At 38.7% G+C, this 22,886-nt stretch overlaps 1 protein-coding gene across 3 annotated transcripts; it reads left to right on the top strand.

The window, feature by feature from the left end:
* Window positions 1–625: 625 nt before the first annotated feature.
* Window positions 626–22,791, top strand: MAT2B (methionine adenosyltransferase 2B). Of its 3 annotated transcripts, XM_044916853.1 has the most exons (8): window positions 3,056–3,201; window positions 11,372–11,566; window positions 14,159–14,273; window positions 14,465–14,617; window positions 17,882–18,075; window positions 19,041–19,154; window positions 19,521–19,692; window positions 22,330–22,791. In XM_044916853.1, the coding sequence occupies exons 1-7, from the start codon at window positions 3,139–3,141 to the stop codon at window positions 19,689–19,691; spliced, it is 1,005 nt and encodes a 334-aa protein (XP_044772788.1). In that variant the 5' UTR covers window positions 3,056–3,138; the 3' UTR covers window position 19,692; window positions 22,330–22,791. The 3 variants fall into 3 exon arrangements, with proteins under 3 accessions (XP_021553755.1, XP_044772788.1, XP_021553747.1); XM_021698080.1 differs by lacking the exons at window positions 3,056–3,201; window positions 22,330–22,791 and adding an exon at window positions 626–761 and having other exon boundaries at window positions 19,521–20,442; XM_021698072.1 differs by lacking the exon at window positions 22,330–22,791 and having other exon boundaries at window positions 19,521–20,442.
* The last annotated feature ends 95 nt before the right edge of the window (window positions 22,792–22,886 follow it).

Here is a 22,886-nt window from a genome sequence, read left to right as displayed (position 1 = left end):
GCCCCACATCGAGCCCCACATCGAGCCCCACATCGAGCCCCACATCGGGCTCCTGGCTCGGCGGGGAGCGTGCTTCTCCCTCTCCCTCTGCCTCTCTCCCTGCTCATGCTCTCTCTCTCTCAAATGAATAAATAATCTTAAAAAAAAAAAAAATGAAATGACCTGTTGCATTTTAATTGTTGGGTGCTGTTACCACCAGTGCCTTTTACTGTCCTTTGAAATAGTTAATTAGAAGGCACTGGGCAGAAAAGCACTGGAAAAACTTCAGGTTCTGCTGCAATAAGGCATAACTGAATAAAATATTTCAGAACACGAATCAATTGCATGATCTGTGTGCTTTCCAACTGTAAGCTCTTGCTTTTCTTCTGCAAGAGAAAATTGCAACAAGTCTTCACAAGAAGTTTTTTTGTTTCTTTGTTTCTTCTTCATTTTTAATTGGTTCTCCTAATGATTTTGCTAATGGACCCTAACTTGACATGCAATTAAACATGAAACTTCTCATTGGGTATTTTCAACACTGCCAGGGGGAATCAGCTGCCAGTTTACTGCAATGTGGAAAACTGCATGAGATTCTGGGATTGGAATCAAAATGCTAATTTAAAAGGTCGAGTGAAGCTGAGGCTCACGTTTTTGCGTGCCTGCGCTCTCCTCAGGCAGAACAAAGACCCAGGCAGAAGAGGCAGAGGCTGAGACTCATCCCAAATCTCTTTTCCTGAGATAATTTTGGAATCATGCCTGAAATGCCGGAGGACATGGAACAGGTAAGAGCTAGCTATTCAAGAAATGAAGCATTCTGGAGTTAGTTTCTTTAAAAAGCATCCTAGTGAATGTCTTGTAAAAACCACAAGGGTGTGTTAAAAAAAGAAAAAGAAAAAAGAAGCGGGTGTCATTCATTTCTTTAAAACATGTAACTTTGGGACATGGAAGAATATACCAACTTAAATTACTGACCCCAGAAACCAGGTTCTGAAGCTCAGCTAAGTCTCATTAATTGACAAAAATAAAACGCAAAACAGAACAGCAGTTTCATTTATCAGACTAAATGCAATGATGTGTAGGTGAAGGTTCTATATAAGTAAGGATTTTATCTATAGTTATGTGCTCCAGCCTTTCTTTGTCTTAGCATGAACTGTATCTGCTAACATAACTTTAGCTCCAGGCTGCTCCCTTAGAATTTATAGACTTAGCCACCACAGGAACTTGGATATTGTCTGTACAACGACGGCATTTTTGTTCGCAGAGAAACTTTCATCTTTAAAGAGAATGAATAAAAACTATACATGAACATATACCTCTAGAACTATACTCAGGTTTTACCTGGGAGGTATCAAACCAAATTTTCAAAGGTAGGCAAGAAAACTCTTGTTCCTAACTCTGGACAAGGCTGCTCGGAGATTGAAAAAATAGTAATTGCATATGCATGTCCTTAAATCTTCGCACTGTACACTTAATTTTTTTTTTCTTACCAGAACGACCAGATTGCATCACACGTTGCTTCTAGAAATTAACAACAACAAAAATCCCAGTTTTTCAAGAGAAGGATTAGGAGGATCTTGAATTTGCCTCTCCTACCCACCCACCCACACTCACCTTTTCTTTGTTTGCAGATTACGAATGTTTAATGCTGGGGCAGTCCTCTCAAGGACTCTCTGAATAATGCTAAACTGATTAACAGTAACACTTTGGGTACAAATGAAAATCGGACAGTGAGGGGCTTCAGGATCTCTTCCCCCACGGTTCCAAAGAAAGATTGTTTACTCGAATAAAGAAATGAGTTCTTGTTGGGGGGTTGGGTAGAAAGGAAATTCACAGGGCTCAGACAAAGAAGAACTTTTTCAAAAGGCTCCTTAGTCTTTACTTCTGAAATAAACCAAAAGGGATTATAAAAATAAGGCCTTTTAAGAAAAATCCAAGCAGCGGTCACGTCTGTGGGCGACTTTTAAGCCTTGTATCCGGCATGTCTAGGTAAGAACACTCGGGACTGTTGGGTGCAATGCTGGCGAACCCTACACGGTCCATGGCGAGCGGCTTTCTTCCTGAGTAAATTTCACAGGCGTCCCGACTGACGGGGATTTTGCAGTTTTGAGCTGGGAGGGAAACCAGTTGCTTGCGAGGTCTTTCTCAGCACTCAGGGCTATTGTTTCTGATTCACTACTTTTAAGAAGCCATGCAAGTGGTGGAGTGTCGTATTACTCTCTCCGCTTGGTTTCTTATTTAATTTGCTGTGGTTGAGGAGGCCAAGCTCGCGGAGTCCGACGGGGCAGCTCCTGATGGGACTGCTTCTCAAAGGGGGTTGGATGGGGTTTGGACTCCTGTTCATTCCGCTAAAATGTAGAGTCCCTGGCTCTACTACCCATAGATTCTCGTTCTGTATTTATGGGTACAGTCCGAGAATCAGTGTTTCGAAGATGCACCAGGATAATTACTCCCCCTAGCGCCCCCCCTTTTATTTTTAACTAGTTAAAAATAGTTTGACTTATTTGGAGAATTTCACACGTACCACTTTTTAGCATCCCAGAAAGACAAATGGGTTGTTGAGGTGTTAATGACTCAAATGCCAACACTTGTATTTTTATTCTTCGTCTTTCTAAATCTCTGGGGAAAAAAAAAAAACCACTCCTAATGCTGCAGAGATAGATGTCCACTCTCCTCCCTCCTCCTCGTCTTCCCCAAACCCACCCCCTGGCTTTAAAATGTTTTCTCCTACTTTATGTATTACATAGCCAGTTGATTCTTACGCACTGCACAGTCTGGTGACCTGAAACTTTAGGCGATCCAATTCAATCCTTCCCTAGTCTAGAACAAAGACAAAGAGAGAAAAAAGTACATAAAATAAACAACTCCTCCCCAAACAAAACTTGTATTCTCTGCGAAAGGCCAAGGCCTTTGTTTTGTGTATCCCTTTAAGAGTTGGCGAGTGGGCTGGGAGCGTACTGAACGCGCCCGCCCCCTTTCTGGGGGCTACGGCTGAGCGTGGCCAATCAACGGGCGAGGCCTTGGCGGCGGAAGCCGGAAGCGGAGGGCGGGGGCCGGCCCGGACCTAGGGAGGCGGGCCGAGGGCGACGGAGTTGCGGCCCGTGGCGATCCTGGGCTGGAGGAAGTGGCGGTCGCTGCGGCGGCGGCGCGGAGACGGCGGGCATGGTGGGGCGGGAGAATGAGCTTTCCATCCACTTTGTTCCCGGGAGCTGTCGGCTGGTGGAGGTGAGGGAGTCGGCCCGGGGGTCTCGTAGGGGGAACCGGGAATGCAGAGGGGGACGAGCTAGGTCGCGGGGGCTCGAGTGATTTACCCTGCGCCTCCTGCAGGAATCCGAGCCCCCGGCTCTGAGCCGCCCCAGCACCTCCTTTCCAGCTCTGGGAGGAGAGGGAGGCGCCACCGAGTTTGTTTACTTTTGTGCACACCCGTCAGTGTTTGCTCTTCCAGTCCTGCGGCAGGAAACGAGTAGGTCTGGTTTTATTCTGGTGTTTTCTGTCTCCCTTCCCAGGAACGAAGAGGGGCTTTTCAGAGCTCTTTCGGTTTTGTTTTATCTCTCTGAATTTCTTTTTCATTCTTTGTTCGGATCTCTCGATTTTACCAGTTCTTATCTGAGAAAGAAGGGGAAAGTTGTTTTTGTTTTTTTTTTTAAAGCAGATTTGGAGATGACAACTTATTGAACTCTTAGTGCAAGGCGCTATGTTATCCACTTTACATGCATTATTTACATGCATTATTTAATCGTCATAACTATAAGATACTGTTTTTGCTCCATTTTACAGATGAGAAAATTGAGGTTTACAGGATGAGTCCTTTGCCCAAGTTCATTCAGTAAGCTTGGAGCCGAGATTCAGATACCAATCTCTTTCACTTTCTTAGGCTTTGAACCACTATTGAGGTTACATAAAGGAAGATTGTTACTGTGGGAGAGCTATCCCAGGCATCCCTCTCCTCCATTCTTTCTTGTATTTCATTCCAGGCTTCCCAGCAATCCACAGAATATATCTAGCAATGGGGAAAAGAAAAATGTTAATGCCTAGACGGATATGTCTTACGGAAATAAGAGAAGATACGGGAGATGGCTGTTTTTGATATTGCAGAATTTTTATGCTTCCGAGGGATAGTGTATTTAGTATTTCTAATCACCTTGGGGTTTGGGGGGGTAAAGTTAGGCTAGATGGACTATTTAAACTTCTGTATTGTTCCTATGTGCCCCCAAAAGTACTGAATGCATAATGTTACATGTTGTTTACATATATATGCATATGTGTGTGTAAAGCTTAATCTTTTTTCACAGTAGGAGTTCAGTAAACTAATGAAAAGATTTCCTTCACTAAAAACGATAACCCTGTATCTTTTTTTTTTTTTATTTTAAAATAATTTCTACACCCAACATGGGGCTCAAACTCATAGCCCTGAGATCAAGGGTTGCGTGCTGTACAGACTGAGCCGGCCAGGGGTCCCCACCTAAATCTTGACACATATTTGCTGCTCTCTGAGAATGTGTAGAATTAAAATTCACTTGTGAGAATGAGGAATGCCTAACAGCTTACATTGGAGAAGGCGACTGTAGTGGTACCTGTTAAGACTGTCTTGTAGGGTAGAAATAGAGTGACAGTGTCACGTAGGTAGTCACGGGATCTTGAGTTTCTTAGAGTCCAGTAATGTCTACTCAGAGATCTGCCTCCAAGGGAATGTTGTATGAGGATCAATTAAAGAAATGAATAGGAAACTGCCAAATTTAAGAGGTTTTAAAAATAGCAAAGTATTGTATTTACCACTAAAATTTAAGAAGATCTCTATTTAGATGTTAGTGATGTCTCATTCTTTTTCTGGGACATTCTGAGTAGAAGTTAATGCAAGTGTGCTAAAGTAGAAATCACTGTCCCAGAGTAGTGTTTGGCTATTTTGAAAGAGCCATTTATCCCATTACCTATAGTTTAGTGTCATTTGATTAGGTAGCATAATAAAAGTGGTACCTCTACATTTATTTATATGTATTTAATTTTTCAAGAATTCTTTTGGTGTATATAAATCTGGTCACTTGTAGTTCCATACTTCTAAGAGTTTATATAGTTAGAGGCAAATACGTTCAGAGTATCTTAAAGTGATACTTGATACTATACATATAATAAAAATTAAGAAAGTAGACTTTTCAGGGGCGCCTGGGTGGCTCACATGGTTAAGCATCTGCCTTCGGCTCAGGTCGTGATCCCAGGGTGCTGGCTCCCTGCTCAGTGGGGAGTCTGCTTTTCCCTCTCCCTCTACTCTTCCCCCTGCTGGTGCTCTCTCACTCTCTCTGTCAAAAAATAAAGTCTTAAAAAAAAAAAAGAAAAAGACTTTTCAGGCAGACAGTATTTTCAACTCTTTATTGTGGTTTGGGTTAACTACAGCTTCGGGCGCCTGGGTGGCTCAGCTGGTTAAGCGACTGCCTTCGGCTCAGGTCATGATCCTGGAGTCCTGGAATCGAGTCCCGCTTCGGGCTCCCGGCTCAGCGGGCAGCCTGCTTCTCCCTCTGACCCTATCCCCTCTCATGCTGTTTCTCTCTCTCTCTCTCTCAAATAAATAAATAAATAAAATCTTAAAAAAAAAAACTACAGCTTCTTCATTCTGAGTTCCTTGAAATGCATGGATATTCCTGAGTTTTGCAGGACTAAAATATTTTATGGAGTAACAGTCCAAAGTAATTTTTTAGAAGAATATTTTTCCTTTTAAAAATAAAAAAATCAAAACAATGTGCTTTTTAAAAGCTTCAGGTGGATTTGTTTATATATAGAAAGTCAAAAATAGATATTTTTGTTTGGCATCTTTTAATTTCAGAGTGAGGCATATTTTATTTGCTGACCACCAATAAACTTGCAGCCCAAATGACAAAAGTCTTGGCTCTTATAGTGGTGACAGAAGGTGCTCATTCAGTCTCTAGAGAGAACTCAGTGAAAAGAGGAAAAATTAAGTAAATGAAGTTCCTTTCACTTTTTTTCAGTCCCCTCTGTGTTAAGGATAATATGAAAAATGTTAGAATTGTAGAACTGTAAAGCTGGAAGAGCCTTAGTCATCTTGTCCACATACCTCATTTTACTAATGAGGAATTCGATCAATAGAGATTTCAGTAACTTCTCAATACCACATTTTGTGGCAGAATAGTTAAAATTTAATCATTATGAAATCAAATAGAAGGTCAGAGGATTAAGACAAAACTCAATATGTATTTGGCTGGACCACAGATGCTAGAAACAAGTTCTGGGCCCAACCTTTTCCATTTCCTGTAGGTAAAGCCTTTAACATCTCTGGGCTTCAGATTCCTCGGTTTGGAAACAGTATTTGCCCTGCATGTCTAACAAGGCTATTCTTAATGATCAGAAGGTATGAATGAGGCTTACATAACACTCAATAGTTTTCTAATATAAGATTGTGCAGTATCATTTCCATTTTAGGAAATGCTTGCACTTCAGATCTCTGCTCATTTAATAAAGAAAATTCTTAAGCATTGACATCTGACCACTGGGTACCATGAACTGTTTCCTCTTCTAGGGATCTTACAAATTACTCCAGGCTATAAGGACATAAGGTTGTATTTTTTCCATGCAACCTCATCCTTTTTTTAAAGTTAAGTGGATTAAATTCCCTAAGACCCTTGCTGTCCTTGTAATTTAATACTGTATTTCATCAAGTCTAAGATGTACTTGATTATAAGATCATCTGAGCTCTGATTTTAAGATGCACTAAAAAGCAAAAGACAATGCCAGACTATGACACAGTAATAAGATACATCTCTATTTCATTCATTTAACAGGGATGTTAAAATGAGGAAAAAGTGTGCTTCACAGAATCAGTGAAGTACTCAGAGATCTGAATCCACTGTTCAGTAACCTTTGTGGAATACATATACTTGTTCTTTCACTTTTCTTTTTTCCTTTTTTTTTTTTAAGATTTTATTTATTTATTTGACAGAGAGAGATAGTGAGAGCAGGAACACAAGCAGGGGGAGCGGGAGAGGGAGAAGCAGGCTTTTTGCGGAGCAGGGAGCCCGATGCGGGGCTCGATCCCAGGACCCTGGGATCATGACCTGAGCCGAAGGCAGACGCTTAATGACTGAGCCACCCAGGCGCCCCTCTTTTTTCCTTTTTTAATGGGAGAAGAGGGAAGGAAAGATGTTGCTTCTAGAATGGTAGATGACAATTTTTTGGCTTCTTTGAATAAGATAAATTTTTCTTTAGGAAAACCTTGGATTTTTCCTGGAGTTCAAGATTATACTTCTCAAAGGGCATTTCCCAAATCACCATCTTCAGCACATTCCTGGGAACTTGTTAGAAATGCAAATTATCAGGACTTACCCCAGATGTACTGAATCTGAAAGTCTTTTGCATGATTCTTATAAATAGTGAAGCCTAAGAACCACCAACTAAGAACTGTTATGTATTCCTTTGCTTCTTGGGCGCCTGGGTGGCTCAGTTGGTTAAGCGACTGCCTTCGGCTCAGGTCATGATCCTGGAGTCCCTGGATTGAGTCCCGCATCGGGCTCCCTGCTCGGCGGGGAGCCTGCTTCTCCCTCTCCCACTCCCCCCTGCTTGTGTTCCCTCTCTTGCTGTGTCTTTCTCTGTCAAATAAATAAATAAAATCTTTAAAAAAAAAAAAAAAGCTGCTATTCCTTTGCTTCTTTAGTGTAATAAAAAGAAACTCAGAAGAAACCAAATCATAGCTCTTTTATAATAATTTTCCTAGGGATCTTAATGGTATTTATCCTGTATAAATTGTTTTCTGATTGTGTCTACTAGGCTTGGCATGTTTTCTCTTCTTTACAAATCAGTCTTTGTAGAGCGGTTTTCTTGCCAAAATTCAAAGAAAATATTTTGCTGGCTGAAATCCTTGTTTTCATAGATCAGTTGGCTTAGAGCCAAGTTTTACAACAGAGAGCCTAGACGATTTTTACTTCAACTTTTAAAATGTTTGGAATTGGTTGAACTAAGGAAAAAATATCTTTTTTTTTTTTTAAAGATTTTTTATTTATTTGACAGAGAGAGACACAGTGAGAGAGGGAACACAAGCAGGGGGAGTGGGAGAGGGAGAAGCAGGCTCCCCGCAGAGCAGGGAGCCCGATGCAGGACTTGATCCCAGGACCCTGGGATCATGACCTGAGCCGAAGGCAGTCGCTTAACCGACTGAGCCACCCAGGCGCCCTGGAAAAAATATCTTTAAGAGTTAACCATTATATGGTTTTTTTAAGCTTTTATTTGAGAGAGAGAAAGTGAGAGAGCATGTGCGCAATCGGGGAGGGAGAGGGACAATCCAGCCCCATGGGGAATCCAACCTGGGGCTTGATTGCATCACCCTGAGATCATGACCTGATCAGAAACCAAGAGTTGGACGCCTAACCGACTGAGCCACCCAGATGCCCCCCTTTATACTGTTTCTATCAGCCCTTTCATTTCAGATTTTTACTATGGTAAGAATACCTAATTTGGGGGGCTTTTTTTTTTTAAGATTTATTAATTTCAGAGAAAGAGTATGAGCGTGCACGTGCATGCAGGCTGGAAGGGCAGAGGGAGCAGGAAAGAGAATATCAAGCACACTCCCTGCTGAGTCTGGAGCCCAGTGTGTGGAACACAACACTGGGCTCAGTCTCACGACTCTGAGATCAGGACCTGAGCTGAAACCCAAGAGCTGGAGGCCTAACTGACTGTGCCACCCAGGTGCCCTGTGGTGGCCTTCTTTAAAAAAAAAAAAATTGCATAGTGTTAAATTAGTCCGTTGAACTAATGACTAACAAAGAAAGATCTTTAGTTATTGTATGCTTGTTTAAAGCTTTTTATTTATTTTTTTAAAGATTTTATTTATTTGAGAGAGAGGGAGCAAGAGAAAGCATGAGCTGGGGAAGAGGCAGAGGGAGAGGGAGAAGCAGACTCCCCTCTGAGCCGGGAGTCTGATGTGGGACTCAATCCTAGGACCCTGGGATTGTGACCTGAGCTGAAGGCAGATGCTTAACGAACTGAGCCACCCAGACGTCCTGCTTGTTTAAAGTTGTTTTTTTTTTTAAAGGTTTTATTTATTTATTTGAGAGAGAGAATGAGAAAGAGCACATGAGAGGGGGGAGGGTCAGAAGGAGAAGCACACTCCGGGCTGAGCAGGAAGCCCGATGCGGGACTCGATCCTGAGGCTCCAGGATCATGACCTGAGCCGAAGGCAGTTGCTTAACCAACTGAGCCACCCAGGCGCCCTTGTTTAAAGTTTTTGACAGCTCAGAATAGGTGACAACAGCACTTGAAATAAAAAGACCCCAAATTGAAAAAATGTAATAAAAATTTTTTTTAAAGATTTTATTTATTTTTTTGACAGAGACACAGCGAGAGAGGGAACACAAGCAGGGAGAGTGGGAGAGGGAGAACAGGCTTCCCGAGGGGCGGGGAGCCCGATGCAGGGCTCAATCCCAGGACCCTGGGATCATGACCTGAGCCAAAGGCAGACGCTTAAGGACTGAGCCACCAGGCGCCCCTAATAAATTTTTTTTTTTTAAGTAGGCTCCACACCCAACTTGGGCTTGATCATGACTCTGAGATCAAGAGTCGCAGGCTGTACCGACTCAGCCAGCCAAGTGGCCCTAATGAAACTTTTTTTTTTTAAAGATTTAGGCAGAGGGAGAAGCAGGCTCCCCGCGGAGCAGGGAGCCCGATGCGGGACTCGATCCCAGGACCCTGGGATCATGACCTGAGCTGAAGGCAGACGCTTAACCGACTGAACCACCCAGGCGTCCCCTAATAAAACTTTTTATTGGTGGTTTTTAAAATAGTAAATGTTGATTTTATTCAAGAGTTTGGGAAATTTGGTGTTACCCATCTTGGGAAGAAGGGACTTTTTTTTTTTTTTTTTAAAGATTTTATTTATTCATTCATGAGAGACAGAGAGAGAGAGGCAGAGGGAGAAGCAGGCTCCCAAGGAGCAGGGAGCCCGATGCGGGACTCGATCCCAGGACCCTGAGATCATGACCTGAGCCGAAGGCAGAAGCTTAACCATCTGAGCCACCCAGGCGCCCAGAAGGGAAGTTTTTAAACTGCTTTGGAAAGAACTTTTTTTTCCTAAATAGTAGTTCCTTTTAATTTCATTGTGTAAGGAATTTTTTCTTTTTCATATAAGAACACAGATTAGTTTAAAATATTTTAGTTTCTTTTTTCTTTTTTTCCCTTATCTTCTGTGTAGGGTACCCCCCCACCATGTTAGTTTTAACTGGTCTGTTAAGGTAAATTTAGAGTTAACTCAGGAACATTTACCAGTCAACCTGGAATATTATTACTATAAGGACCACATTTATTTTTCCTCCACATAAATTCCTGTGAAATGAGAATTCTGTAACTCAGCCTTACCAGAATATGATAAATCAATGAGAGTTGAAAGAAAACGGGATTACAAACCGAAGACCAAAATTGTCAATTTGTGAAATTATTGGTGGATTACAGCCAGATAGTTAATTGGGGCACAAAAAATTAGTAAGCTTCGGGGCGCCTGGGTGGCTCAGTCGTTAAGCGTCTGCCTTCAGCTCAGGTCGTGATCCCAGGGTCCTGGGATCGAGCCCCACATCGGGCTCCCTCCTCGGCAGGAAGCCTGCTTCTCCCTCTCCCACTCTCCCTGCTTGTGTTCCCTCTCTCTCTCTGTCAAATAAATAAAATCTTTAAAAAAAAAATTAGTAAGCTTCAAACTAATTGTGCATGTTTATAAACTGGGGAATGTAATTAAAATTGTTCTTTATTCATTTGGAGATCATTGATCATTAAAATAAGATTTTCCATTATTAACAGGAAATCAAGGCACCTGGCTAGCTCAGTCAGTGGAGCATGTGACTCTTGATCTCGGGGTTGTAAATTCAAGCTCCATGTTAGGTGTAGAGTTTACTTAAAATTAAATATTTATTTAAAAAAATAGGAAATCTAAATCTATTTGACTAGGTATATATCCTTATAGTATCATCTTAGGTTCTTAGGTTCTTCTTAATGGATAGGATTAATAAAAACTTTTCTTTTTTTTAATTTTTTTAAGATTTTATTTTTATTTATTTGAAAGACAGCACAAGCAGGGGGAGCAGCAGGCAGAGGGAGAGGGAGAAGCAGACTCCCCGCTGAGCAAGGAACCCGATGTGGGGCTCGATCCCAGGACCCTGGGATCATGACCTGAGCCGAAGGCAGTTGCTTAACCATCTGAGCCACCCAGGCACCCCAATAAAATCTTTTCTTAACTGATATAATTATTGATGCAGCTTGATCTTTGTTCTAACTTAAGAATTATCTAATAGATATGGGACATGAAGCAAACTACTTAGACTCGAAGTACTTAGTAAACAATGATGGTGACTAATTTTGTAGAGAGAATATTTTCAAAATAAGTAATCCTTTTTTCTCCCACTTTACCTTTTAGGAGGAAGTTAACGTCCCCAGTAGGCGGGTTCTGATTACTGGTGCCACTGGGCTTCTTGGCAGAGCTGTGTATAAAGAATTTAAGCAGAATAATTGGCATGCCTTTGGCTGTGGTTTTAGAAGAGCAAGACCAAAATTTGAACAGGTTAATCTTTTGGATTCTGAAGCGGTTCATCACATCATTCATGATTTTCAGGTATGGTTGTCTGTTTATTTTAACACATATATAAACTATATTAAGAATTGTCTATAAACTATTAAGAATTGTCTGGATGATTTAGAAAATGTTCTTGCTCTCAAGGGAGTTACTGTACTTAAGCTCTAACCTATTAAAAGCAGCAAGAGTACACAGTTGACCCGTGAACAGTGCAGGGTTTAGTGCAACCCCTGCACAGTTGAACATCTATGTATAACTTTTTACTTCCCCAGAACTTAACTGCTAATAGCCTACTATTGACTGGAAGCCTTAGCAATAACATACATAGTTGATTAACACATATTTTGTGTACGTGTTATATACTGTATTCTTTTTTGTTTTTTTTTAAAGATTTTATTTATTTATTTGACAGAGAGAGACACAGTAGAAGAGGGAACACAAGCAGGGGGAGTGAGAGAGGGAGAAGCAGGCTTCCTGCTGAGCAGGGAGCCCGATGCGGGGCTCGATCCCAGGACCCTGGGATCATGACCTGCACCGAAGGCAGATGCTTAATGACTGAGCCACCCAGGCGCTCCTATATACTGTATTCTTTTTTTTTTTTTTTTATTCTTATGTTAATCCCCATACATTACATCATTAGTTTTAGATGTAGTGTTCCATGATTCATTGTTTGTGCATAACACCCAGTGCTCCATGCAGAATGTGCCCTCCTCAATACCCATTACCAGGCTAACCCATCCTCCCACCCCCCTCCCCTCTAGAACCCTCAGTTTGTTTTTCAGAGTCCATCGTCTCTCATGGTTCGTCTACCCCTCCGATTTCCCCTGCTTCATTCTTCCCCTCCTGCTACCTTCTTCTTCTTCTTTTTTTTTCTTAACATATATTGCATTATTTGTTTCAGAGGTACAGATCTGAGATACAACAGTCTTGCACAATTCACAGCGCTTACCAGAGCACATACCCTCCCCAGTGTCTATCACCCAGTCACCCCATCCCTCCCACCCCACCCCCCACTCCAGCAACCCTCAGTTTGTTTCCTGCGATTAAGAATTCCTCATATCAGTGAGGTCATATGATACATGTCTTTCTCTTTTTGACTTTATATACTGTATTCCACAATAAAGTAAGCTAGGGAGAAGAAAATGTTACTGTAAAAATACATTTACAGTACTGCATTTATTTTTTTTAAAAAATCAGCATATAAGTAGACTCATGTAATTCAAACCCATGTTCTACAATCAACTGTATAGTGCACTTTTTTTTTTTTTTCCTGTAAGCATGGGAAAATATATGCAGTCCTTAAAAAGATTGGGTTGAAACATAGGTTGACAAAACTTGGAAATTTTATAAAAAGCTTTTGTTTGTGAGGTTCTCTTGTTAAGTACAACTTTATATGCAAATGCCTTTTTCATATTATCTGTAAACCTTACAACACTGCAAAGTAGATATTATCGTTTCCATTTTAGAGATGACAAACGCTCAGGTTAAATAACTTGTTGACCATTGGTGCAGAAAAGTTACTGAAAAATTTAGGTTCTGTTCTACCTCTGATCAAATTGAGAGTTAAAGTTCTTTTCAATAATGTCCAAGGGACACCTGCATCAGAATCACTTGGGGAACTTGGTCTTTAGGTCTCACTCCCAGAGATTTTAATTCAGTAAGTCTATGTGGGGCCCAGGACGTTTTAAGATGCACTCCAGATGAGGCACATTCAAGGCACATTAAAACAACAATTAAGGCACATTAAAACAACTCTAAGATTATGCTTCTTCAGTAGTTGTTAAGGAAGGAGATAGTTTGGTATGTTTGTACATTAGCCCTGCCTGTCAGTGGTTTTACCAAATCTTCGCCTTGGCTCATCTTCTCTGGGAAGTAGATGCCCCTTCTTTACAAAGGATCCTGAGCATTCCTCTGTCTTTAATTTAATTTTTTTTTTTTTTAAGTAAGCTTTAGGCCCAACATGAGGCTTGAACTCACTACCCCAAGATCAAGAATCGCATGCTCTACTGACTGAGCCAGCCAGGTGCCTCCTTTCCTCTATCTTGATGTCTGTCACATAATACTGAAACAGTCTCTTTACATGTTCTTCTTTTCCAGTAAATGATGAAATCCTTGCTCCTTGCACAGTGCTTAGTATACAGGCGACATACTAAATGCTCAACTGGGAATATAGTTTTTATGGATAGTTGACATTCTTTAAATGATTGGTCTAAGAGATTTGAATTTATGAATTTAATTTGAAATTGGTATTCTTTTAACATACATTAATTAAGTATTTAGGTCATATTAATTACATAAATGTTAGCTCTTTTCTCCCATCTAAATTAGAGAATAAAGCTTATTTTGATTGAGAAATAATATTTGGTGACACTGAGTTTGTCTGGTTTTGCCTAGGGATTACTAAATTGCTCTTTCCTTTTCAGGGCCTACATTTATTTTAAGGAAGTTTGAAACTTGAAAAAGGGAAGCATGACAAAACTATTACAGCGATTCTAAAAAAAATTACGATTCTTTAGTTGAAGGAATGTCAATTTAACAAACCTTTTTTATGAATTCAGTTACTGTTGGAAGGCTGTAGCTCCCCTATTTTACTCCTTTTGCGTTAAAAATACATCAATGTTTAACTTCCAGCCCCATGTCATAGTACATTGTGCAGCAGAGAGAAGGCCAGATGTTGTTGAAAATCAGCCAGATGCTGCTTCTCAACTTAATGTGGATGCTTCTGGGAATTTAGCAAAGGAAGCAGGTAATGATGACTTTATAAAATCTTTGTAAAATATTAAATAATTGTGAGTTTATAAAGATTAAAGTTGTCTAGATCACTTATAAGAGATTTGTTTATATATGATGAATAAGCTATTACAAATGCCAGTACAGAGTGATGTTCTGTAATAATTTAATAGATTCTTTTCTTTCTTTTATGTCTGTCTTTTTTAGCTTTAATTGGAGCATTTCTAATCTACATTAGCTCAGATTATGTATTTGATGGAACAAATCCACCTTATAGAGAGGAAGACGTACCAAGTCCCCTAAATCTGTATGGCAAAACAAAATTAGAAGGAGAAAAGGCTGTCCTAGAGAACAATTTAGGTAAGACACAATTTCTTTAGCCCCTGATAGTTTTGATTGTTTTGATATATATATGGAGATGATGTATGATATATAAATGATATATATATATATATGGAGATGTATAGATCTAGGTATATATATGATATGCTACATATGAAAACTATATATAAAATTTTGAAACAATTAGTCAAGGAGCATAAATCATTGGAGAAAAATTAGAGAATATAGTTAATAAAAAAGAAAAATAAGAATTTTATTTTATTTTTTTTATTTTTAGATTTTATTTATTTGACAGAGAGAGACACAGCGACAGAGGGAACACAAGCAGGGGGAGTGGGGGAGGGAGAAACAGGCTTCCCACTGAGCAGGGAGCCCGATGTGGGGCTCGATCCTAGGACCCTGGGATCATGACCTGAGCCAAAGGCAGACACTTAACGAATGAGCCACCCAGGCGCCCCGAAAAATAAGAATTTTAGAAATCAAGGGCACCTGGGTGGCTCAGTCGTTAAGTGTCTGCCTTTGGATCAGGTCATGATCCCAGCGTCCTGGGATCAAGCCCCGCATGGGGTTCCCTGCTCCGCAGGAAGCCTGCTTCTCCCTCTCTCCCTCTCCCTGCTTGTGTTCCCTCTCTCGCTGTCTCTCTCTCTCTCAAATAAATAAAATCTTTAAAAAAAAAAAAGAATTTTAGAAATCATTAAGAATTTATGAATCCTTCCAGACTTTTTCCAGTATCAGTATATACATGCATGTCATTATATAAGGGTACCTGGCTGGCTCAGTCAGTAGACCACGTAACTCTTGATGATCTTGGGGTCGTGAGTTCAATCCTCATATTGGGTGTAGACCTTACATTTAAAAAAAAAAAATGTTACTGTATAAAGGAAAAAAATCTTATAGTATAAATATTTGTAATATACTTTGGAAAAACAGGTCCGTATCATTTCTTCTAGATTGAGGTATTTGTTATTTTTTGTATGGTTTTTAAATTTTTTTTTTTTTTTAAGATGAGAGAGGGAGAGGTTGTGGGGGAGGGGCAGATGGAATAAGAGAGAGAATCTCAAGCAGGCCTCATAACCATTGTGGAGCCCAACGCGGGGCTTGATCTCACAACTCTGAGATCATGACCTGAGCCGAAATCAAGAGTCAGACAACCGGCTGAGCCACTCAGGTGCCCCGGTTTTTAAATTTCTATTTGTATGGCTCTTCTTTTCCCTGTGTTTGTGTATACATACACATAAGTATATGTGCTAATATAAAATGTATACCCCTATTGAAAAAAATTAAAAAGAAATCAAAATTGTAAAGGGTGGAAGTTCTTTTATAATGCTGCCTCCGAGAAGCACCAGATATGGTTAGGTAGGAAAGCACTTTTTTTGAATTTGTAAAAATGGTGGATTTCGTTTTATAACCTGGTACCCCCCCCATATTTGTATTTCAGTGCATATTGAGTCATCTCTGGGTTATCTTTTTCCTATCAGTGGCTGCATAGTACTTGATTTAATGATTCCTTGCACTGCCTTACACTATACAGTCTTTAAGAAGCATCCTCTAGTATAGACACCATACTTACAGGCATTTAGATTCCAGGTGTTTTTTGTTTTTTGGTGTTTTTTTTTTGGTATTATAGATTATTCTGCAGGAATCATCCTTGAATACCTATCTATACATGTTTTTCCAATATGTTAATTTAATTAAAAAGTTGTTAATTTTCAGTTAAAGTGTTAATTATCCAAAGTCTGTTGTAACTGCTCAGTAGGGACCAACATAAAATCTGAAAACTCATAATTCCTTAATCAGTGGTTTCTTGAATTATGTGGTGAAACACTCACCTAACTTTATTCACCACTTGTTAATGTGTCATGTGCTGTGTGTGTGTATTTTTTTCTGCCGAACTTGTTGAGAATTAGTTGAAATTCACCCCAAAATATTTCACCATGTTGTTTAAAAAAAAAAAGATAAAGATTTATTTACTTATTATTTATTTATTTATTTATTTTGGGGTGGGGGGAGTAACAAAGGGAGAGAATCTTAAGCATACTTGCACTGAGCAGAGCCCTATGCGGGGCTTGATCACACAGTCTGAGATCATGACTGAACCGAAACCAAGGGTCAGAGACTCAACAGACTGAGCCACCCAGGTGCCCCTATGCAATTTATCTTCTAACAAGAATGTTCTCTACATAATTACAGTGTAGTTATCACACTCAGGAAATTTTTTTTTTATGTTACGTTAATCACCATACATTACATCATTAGTTTTTGATGTAGTGTTCCATGGTTCATTGTTTGCATATAACACCCAGTGCTCCATGCAGAACATGCCCTCTTTAATACCCATCACCAGGCTAACCCATCCCCCTCCCCCCCTCCCCTCTAGAACCCTCAGTTTGTTTCTCAGAGTCCATAGTCTCTCATGGTTCGTCTCCCCCTTCAGTTCCTGCCCCCTTCATTTTTCCCTTCCTGCTATCTCCTTTTTTTTTTTTTAACATGTAATGTATTGTTTGTTTCAGAGGTACAGGTCTGTGATTCAACAGTCTTACACAATTCACAGCGCTCACCATAGCACATACCTTCCCCAATGTCTATCACCAAGCCACACCATCCCTCCTACCCCCACCACTCCAGCAACCCTCAGTTTGTTTCCTGAGATTAAGAATTCCTCATATCAGTGCACACTCAGGAAATTTAACATTAATGTGATGTTATACTATATCATCTATGTAGGAATTTTCCCACTTGTCTCAATAATGTCCTTCACTGCATCTTATTTTTTAATCTAGGATTCAATCAAGGATCTCTCATTGCATTTAGTTGTCATGATCAGTTTAATTTCTTCATTATTATGGTTGTTAAAAATAATATATAAAAATACCCCAAATGACAAGAGACCTTTAAAAATATTCAGTATGATAGTTGTTAAATGGGCATTATTATAGGTGAACTATGTCATTTTGGTATACTGCAAGTTTTCTACAACAGTATTTTTTTTTTTAAGATTTTATTTATTTGAGAGAGAGAGAGCGCGCGCACATGAGCACAAGCATGGGGAGCAGCAGAAGGAGAGGGAGAAGCAGGTTCCCTGCTAAGCAGGGACCCTGACGTGGTGTGGTTCAATCCCAGCATGCTGGGATCATGACCTGAGCCTCAGGCAGATGCTTAACTGACTGAGCCACCCAGGCGCCCCACTATGACAGTATTATTTAAATCCACATACTTTCATTTTATATCAAGACTTCAGAACCAGTCAGCTTTAAAAAATTACCCGTTTTTATTAATTCCTAGGAGCTGCTGTTTTGAGAATTCCTGTTCTGTATGGAGAAGTTGAAAAGCTTGAAGAAAGTGCTGTGACTGTGATGTTTGATAAAGTGCAGTTCAGTAACAAGTCAGCTAACATGGACCACTGGCAGCAGAGGTTCCCCACACATGTCAAAGATGTAGCCACTGTGTGTCGCCAGTTAGCAGAGAAGAGAATGCTGGTGAGAATCTTTGGAAGGAAGAGTTCCTAACTTCCCCCAAGTGAAAGTCAAAGTGATTTTGCTTTCTTTATTGTTATATGTAATAACATGTATCTTTATAATAATATAAATAAATAAATACAGGGTTTAAAGCTTTTTTAAAACTACAAGGTGACCAAACAAAAGTAGTTTGCAGATAGTAGGCTATATTTATGAATAGTAAAAATATTATGCTCTTGTGTTTGAATTTTTTTCTCACATACTGTGGACGCTGTCATTCTTTTATTGCAAGATGACTAAAATCTTGTATTTTTTCTTTGGATGACAAAATAACGTCTTTAAGAAATTATTCTGTTTAAGATTTATGTAGTGCCAACGAAGACTCTCCATAGGAATTTTTAATTTCAGCCGTTTTAAGAATGATTTGTAATTTTTTTTTTTAGATATTGAAATAGGAGTTAATATCAGACATTTGAAAAGGTTGCGACTAACTAGAATATTAATAGAAAGATGAGAGACTGATTTATTTTAGAATGTTAACAATAGGTTGTCCATAGTTTTTAACACATAAAAATTTATGTTTTAAATATGTACTATGGAACTATTTAAGGATGTCATGCCTAATTAGCTCATACTGCAAAATGGTTCTATTATGTTTTGGTTTTATTAGTATAATTAAAAATACTCATTAAATTGGCCTGTGTTTCCGTAAAAATCTGTACTCATTCTTAGGATACCCACTAAAAATTTGGAGCCACTTATATTTTTATTAAAAAAAAATAATTCTTAAGCCTCAATTCTAGAAATTGCTTCTTAGGTTTACCTGGGTATATTTATAGGAATTTGATTTTAGATATCTCGTGGGGAGCATTCCAGAAGGGAGGGATGCATTTTAATTCCTGGACTTCTAAATTAGCTTTTTTTTGTTTATTACTCCATTCAACTCAAAAAGTTAAAACTATTTTGAATTTTTATGTCTTTATTAGGATCCATCAATTAAGGGAACCTTTCACTGGTCTGGCAATGAACAGATGACTAAGTATGAAATGGCATGTGCAATTGCAGATGCCTTCAACCTTCCAAGCAGTCACTTAAGACCTGTAAGTACATGGTGTTTAAAACTTCACTTGTTGAAAGCCCAGATCTGTCACTATAGTATGTATTACTGATAAAACTTTCTTGTTGCTTTGAAAATATTGGATAACTTCATTTTTTGGTACTAATTAAAGTGAACTTTGTATGTTGGCGGTTTATATTGTTTCTTATCTCTAAATTATCATTTATAAGAAAGCCCATGAGTATTGGTGAAGTTTATAGGAAAAGTACTGTCTTGATAATTTATTTGTGTATTTTTCCAGTGATCAAATCAGATTTTCAGTGAACGGCAAAGTGAAATAGAGATTATAAAACTGCAACATAGGCTTTTCATTTATTTTTAAATTTTTTGCTTTTATTTTTCTTTAAAGATAACTGACAGTCCTGTCTTAGGAGCACAACGTCCAAGAAATGCTCAGCTTGACTGCACCAAATTAGAGACCTTGGGCATTGGCCAGAGAACACCATTTCGAATTGGAATCAAAGAATCACTCTGGCCTTTCCTCATTGACAAGAGATGGAGACAAACGGTCTTTCATTAGTGTATGTGCAGTTTGGTTTTTTTTTTTATTGAGAAGTATAGTATGTGGCACTTTTTAAAGAAAAAAGGAAATAGTTTTGTATGAGTGCTCTTTAATTGTGACTCATGATCTTTCAGGTAAATGATGCTCTTGCACTAGTGAAATTGTCTAAAGAAACTAAGGGCAATAATGCCTCATTTGAAGTAATGATTTTCCTTTTTATCATTTTGTTCTGGCTTAACTTTGTTTGAGTATAGTGAATTATGATTCTTAAATATTTACGAGCCAGGATGAGACAGATCTACTGTAGACTTTTTCTTGGATGAAATGCATTATTCATTCCTATAACCTCTACAATTTCAGGACTTTTTGCAACTGTTGACCTTTTTATGTTTTAAAGTGAGTTAAGTAGTATGAAAATCATTGGTGTTCATTATTTGCATTGCTTGAGCTCTGATCAAAATGTTTGAAGAAAGAAACTTTATTTTTGCAACTTATGTGCAGTTTTTAAGCTTGAGATATTTCAACATGTTATGTATATTGGAACTCCTGTAGCTTGATGCCTCCTGCTTTTGTAGCAGTGTATGGTGAGCACTTGACAGAGAGAGTATGTGTGTATGTGTATGTGTTTTTTTAATATGTGTAAAACTGTCCTTTTCACTCCATGTCACTAAGTGATATTTCATATCTGTGGTTATACTAATAATGATGGGCCTTATAAGTCTTTTGGCCATTCAAAAATAATAATAAATATGTACTGCTGGCATGGTAATGCTTAGTTCTCTTTTATTTACTTTTTAAATGTAAGGACCAAACATCTAAACTGACTGGTATTTTGTTGCTTTAATTTTTAAAAATTATATTCTTATGTAACATCTGATGCCTATATATAGTTAATATCTATCGAGATATAAATAATAAAAATGAACCCTGGTGAACTCCACTTGAGACTTAGAATGTTATAGATACTGTATCTACCTGTGCCAACTGAGTGTTTTTAAACTAAAAATAACTATGTAATCTTGCTACATATTTACATTGAATGTTCCTTCTGAAGAATGCAGAGTATTTGAATGTATTATCTATTCAGAGTAACATTGAGGTGACCTTAGCCTCAAGGATATTTTTGATCCTTAATAAGGAATCAGCATGGTGGAATGAAGTGTATGACTTGGCTTCTATTCAGGGGTCAGTGTGAACCCTGGTTTTAGATTTTCTGATAGCACTTCTGGGGTATCCTTTCCCTAGGTTATGATTTTATCCTCCATTGGACAAAAAGTATTTGTTTCTTAAGTTCCTAATTTACTTACAGTTTTAGGTTTAGAGAGAATCAGGTTTCGATGATTTGTTTAAAGCACCAATTCCCAAACCATGTTATATTTTATAATTAGGGAAATTTTAGTGGTACCTTGACCCCTAACCTGGACTCACTGAAATAGAATTTCTGGAATTGAGACCTGCTAATCTAGTTTTAAATTTTCCCTGGATGCTTCCAAAGTAGCCAGCCTGGCATTTCCATTTGGCAACCACTGGATTAAAGCTTTTTCTTTTTTTTTTAAGTTACTTCATTGCACATAGTACAAAATTGAAGTTTCAGAGTAAAAAACCTTTCTCATTCTTCTCTAGCTACTGGTTTTCCATCTGTGGAAGAAACAATGTAGATCAGATCCTAGTATGTTTCTGCAGGCACTCTGTATAGTAAGAATACACTCATTACATATGTGTGTGGACATACATGTATGTCACCATCCCTTCTTTATACAAATAGTATAATATACATTTTTCTGTACTTTTAAAAAATTTAATATACCTTAGAATTTATTCTATATTAGTTATAATGAATGTCTATATTCTTTTTTTTTTTTTTGCTATTCACTTTGAAATTTCTATCTTTTTTTTTTTTTTAAGATTTTATTTTTAAGTAATCTCTACATCCAACATGGGGCTCGAACTCACAACCCTGAGATCAAGAGTTGCATGCTCCACCAACTGAGCCAGCTGGGAGCCCCTGAAATTTCAATTTTAACAGAAAAGTTGTCATAATAGCACAAGAATGTCTGTATTCCCCCTTCCATATTTCCCAGTTATCAACATTTAGCTACATTTATCCTATCATTTTCTCTTTCTCTTTATATACACACACAAAGTATGGTTTTTTTTCGTGAGCTATTTAAGAGTAGGTTGCAGACCTGATTCCTAATCACTCACCTACTATATAAGCCTCAGTGTATAATTTCTAAAAATCAGGATGCTCTTCCACATGCCCCATAATAACCATCAGAATCAAGAAATTAACATTGATACAATCTCCAATCCATAGACCCCGTTCACATAAGTTGTGCCAGTAACGTCCTTTATTAAGTTTATCCAGTCCAGGATTACTCATGGCATTTCTTACCATTTTACTTCAGCTTCAACCTGCAGCAGTTACTCAGTGTTGTTTTCTCGTTTGTGATCTTGACTTTACTGACCTCTCTCTTTAAAAGAAACATTCACATTGACACTTAACAATGCCAGTATTGCTCCATTCTTTTTTGTGTAGCTCCACTCTCTGTCGGTGAGAAATCTAGCTCCCGCTATTCTTAATATGCTTACTAATTGGCTCAAGTCATTTGTAAGAACCATTCTGATTAGAGTTTTCCTGCTACCCTCATCACAGACCTCCATGAGCCAGTTGAGCATCCCTGACCCCTGTGCCATGGCCCTGATGACAGTGACCGTGTCAGTCACTGTACCTAGTAGAGGCCACCAGCCCATGCAGTGTTCTGCACCAACAGCCACAGAAGCTACCACATACCTACTTGCAGAGCACCAAAGAGAAGACACTAGGTATTCTTTCATGCAGTATATATTCCATTGTATCAGTGAACGAACCCCAATTTATTTATTAGTTTCTTAATGATATACTTCAGGTTGTGTGGAATTTTAGAGCATGCTTTTAATGAGCCCAATGTATAAAACATTCAAGTTTGTGAGACTTTCTCTTCTACTGTATATCCACAGATTATACCTATAATCTCACAGGTATATATTCCACAGGTCCTGGATGTATCAGTCTGTGGTGTAAGAATGAATTTAGGAAAAAATCATTACCAAAATAGGAAAAGAGCTTGATCTGTAGACCTGAATGTATGAAGTATAGAATGTATATTAAATATTTCTCTGACTATTTTTGTTATATGTTTAAACCACTGTCTTATGTAGTTAAAGGTATTT

Source organism: Neomonachus schauinslandi, chromosome 7 (assembly GCF_002201575.2).
Source record: "Neomonachus schauinslandi chromosome 7, ASM220157v2, whole genome shotgun sequence".
In the NCBI taxonomy this organism is placed as follows: domain Eukaryota; kingdom Metazoa; phylum Chordata; class Mammalia; order Carnivora; family Phocidae; genus Neomonachus; species Neomonachus schauinslandi.
Note: the sequence above shows the minus strand (reverse complement) of the source record. Positions and strands in the feature narration are given on the sequence as shown.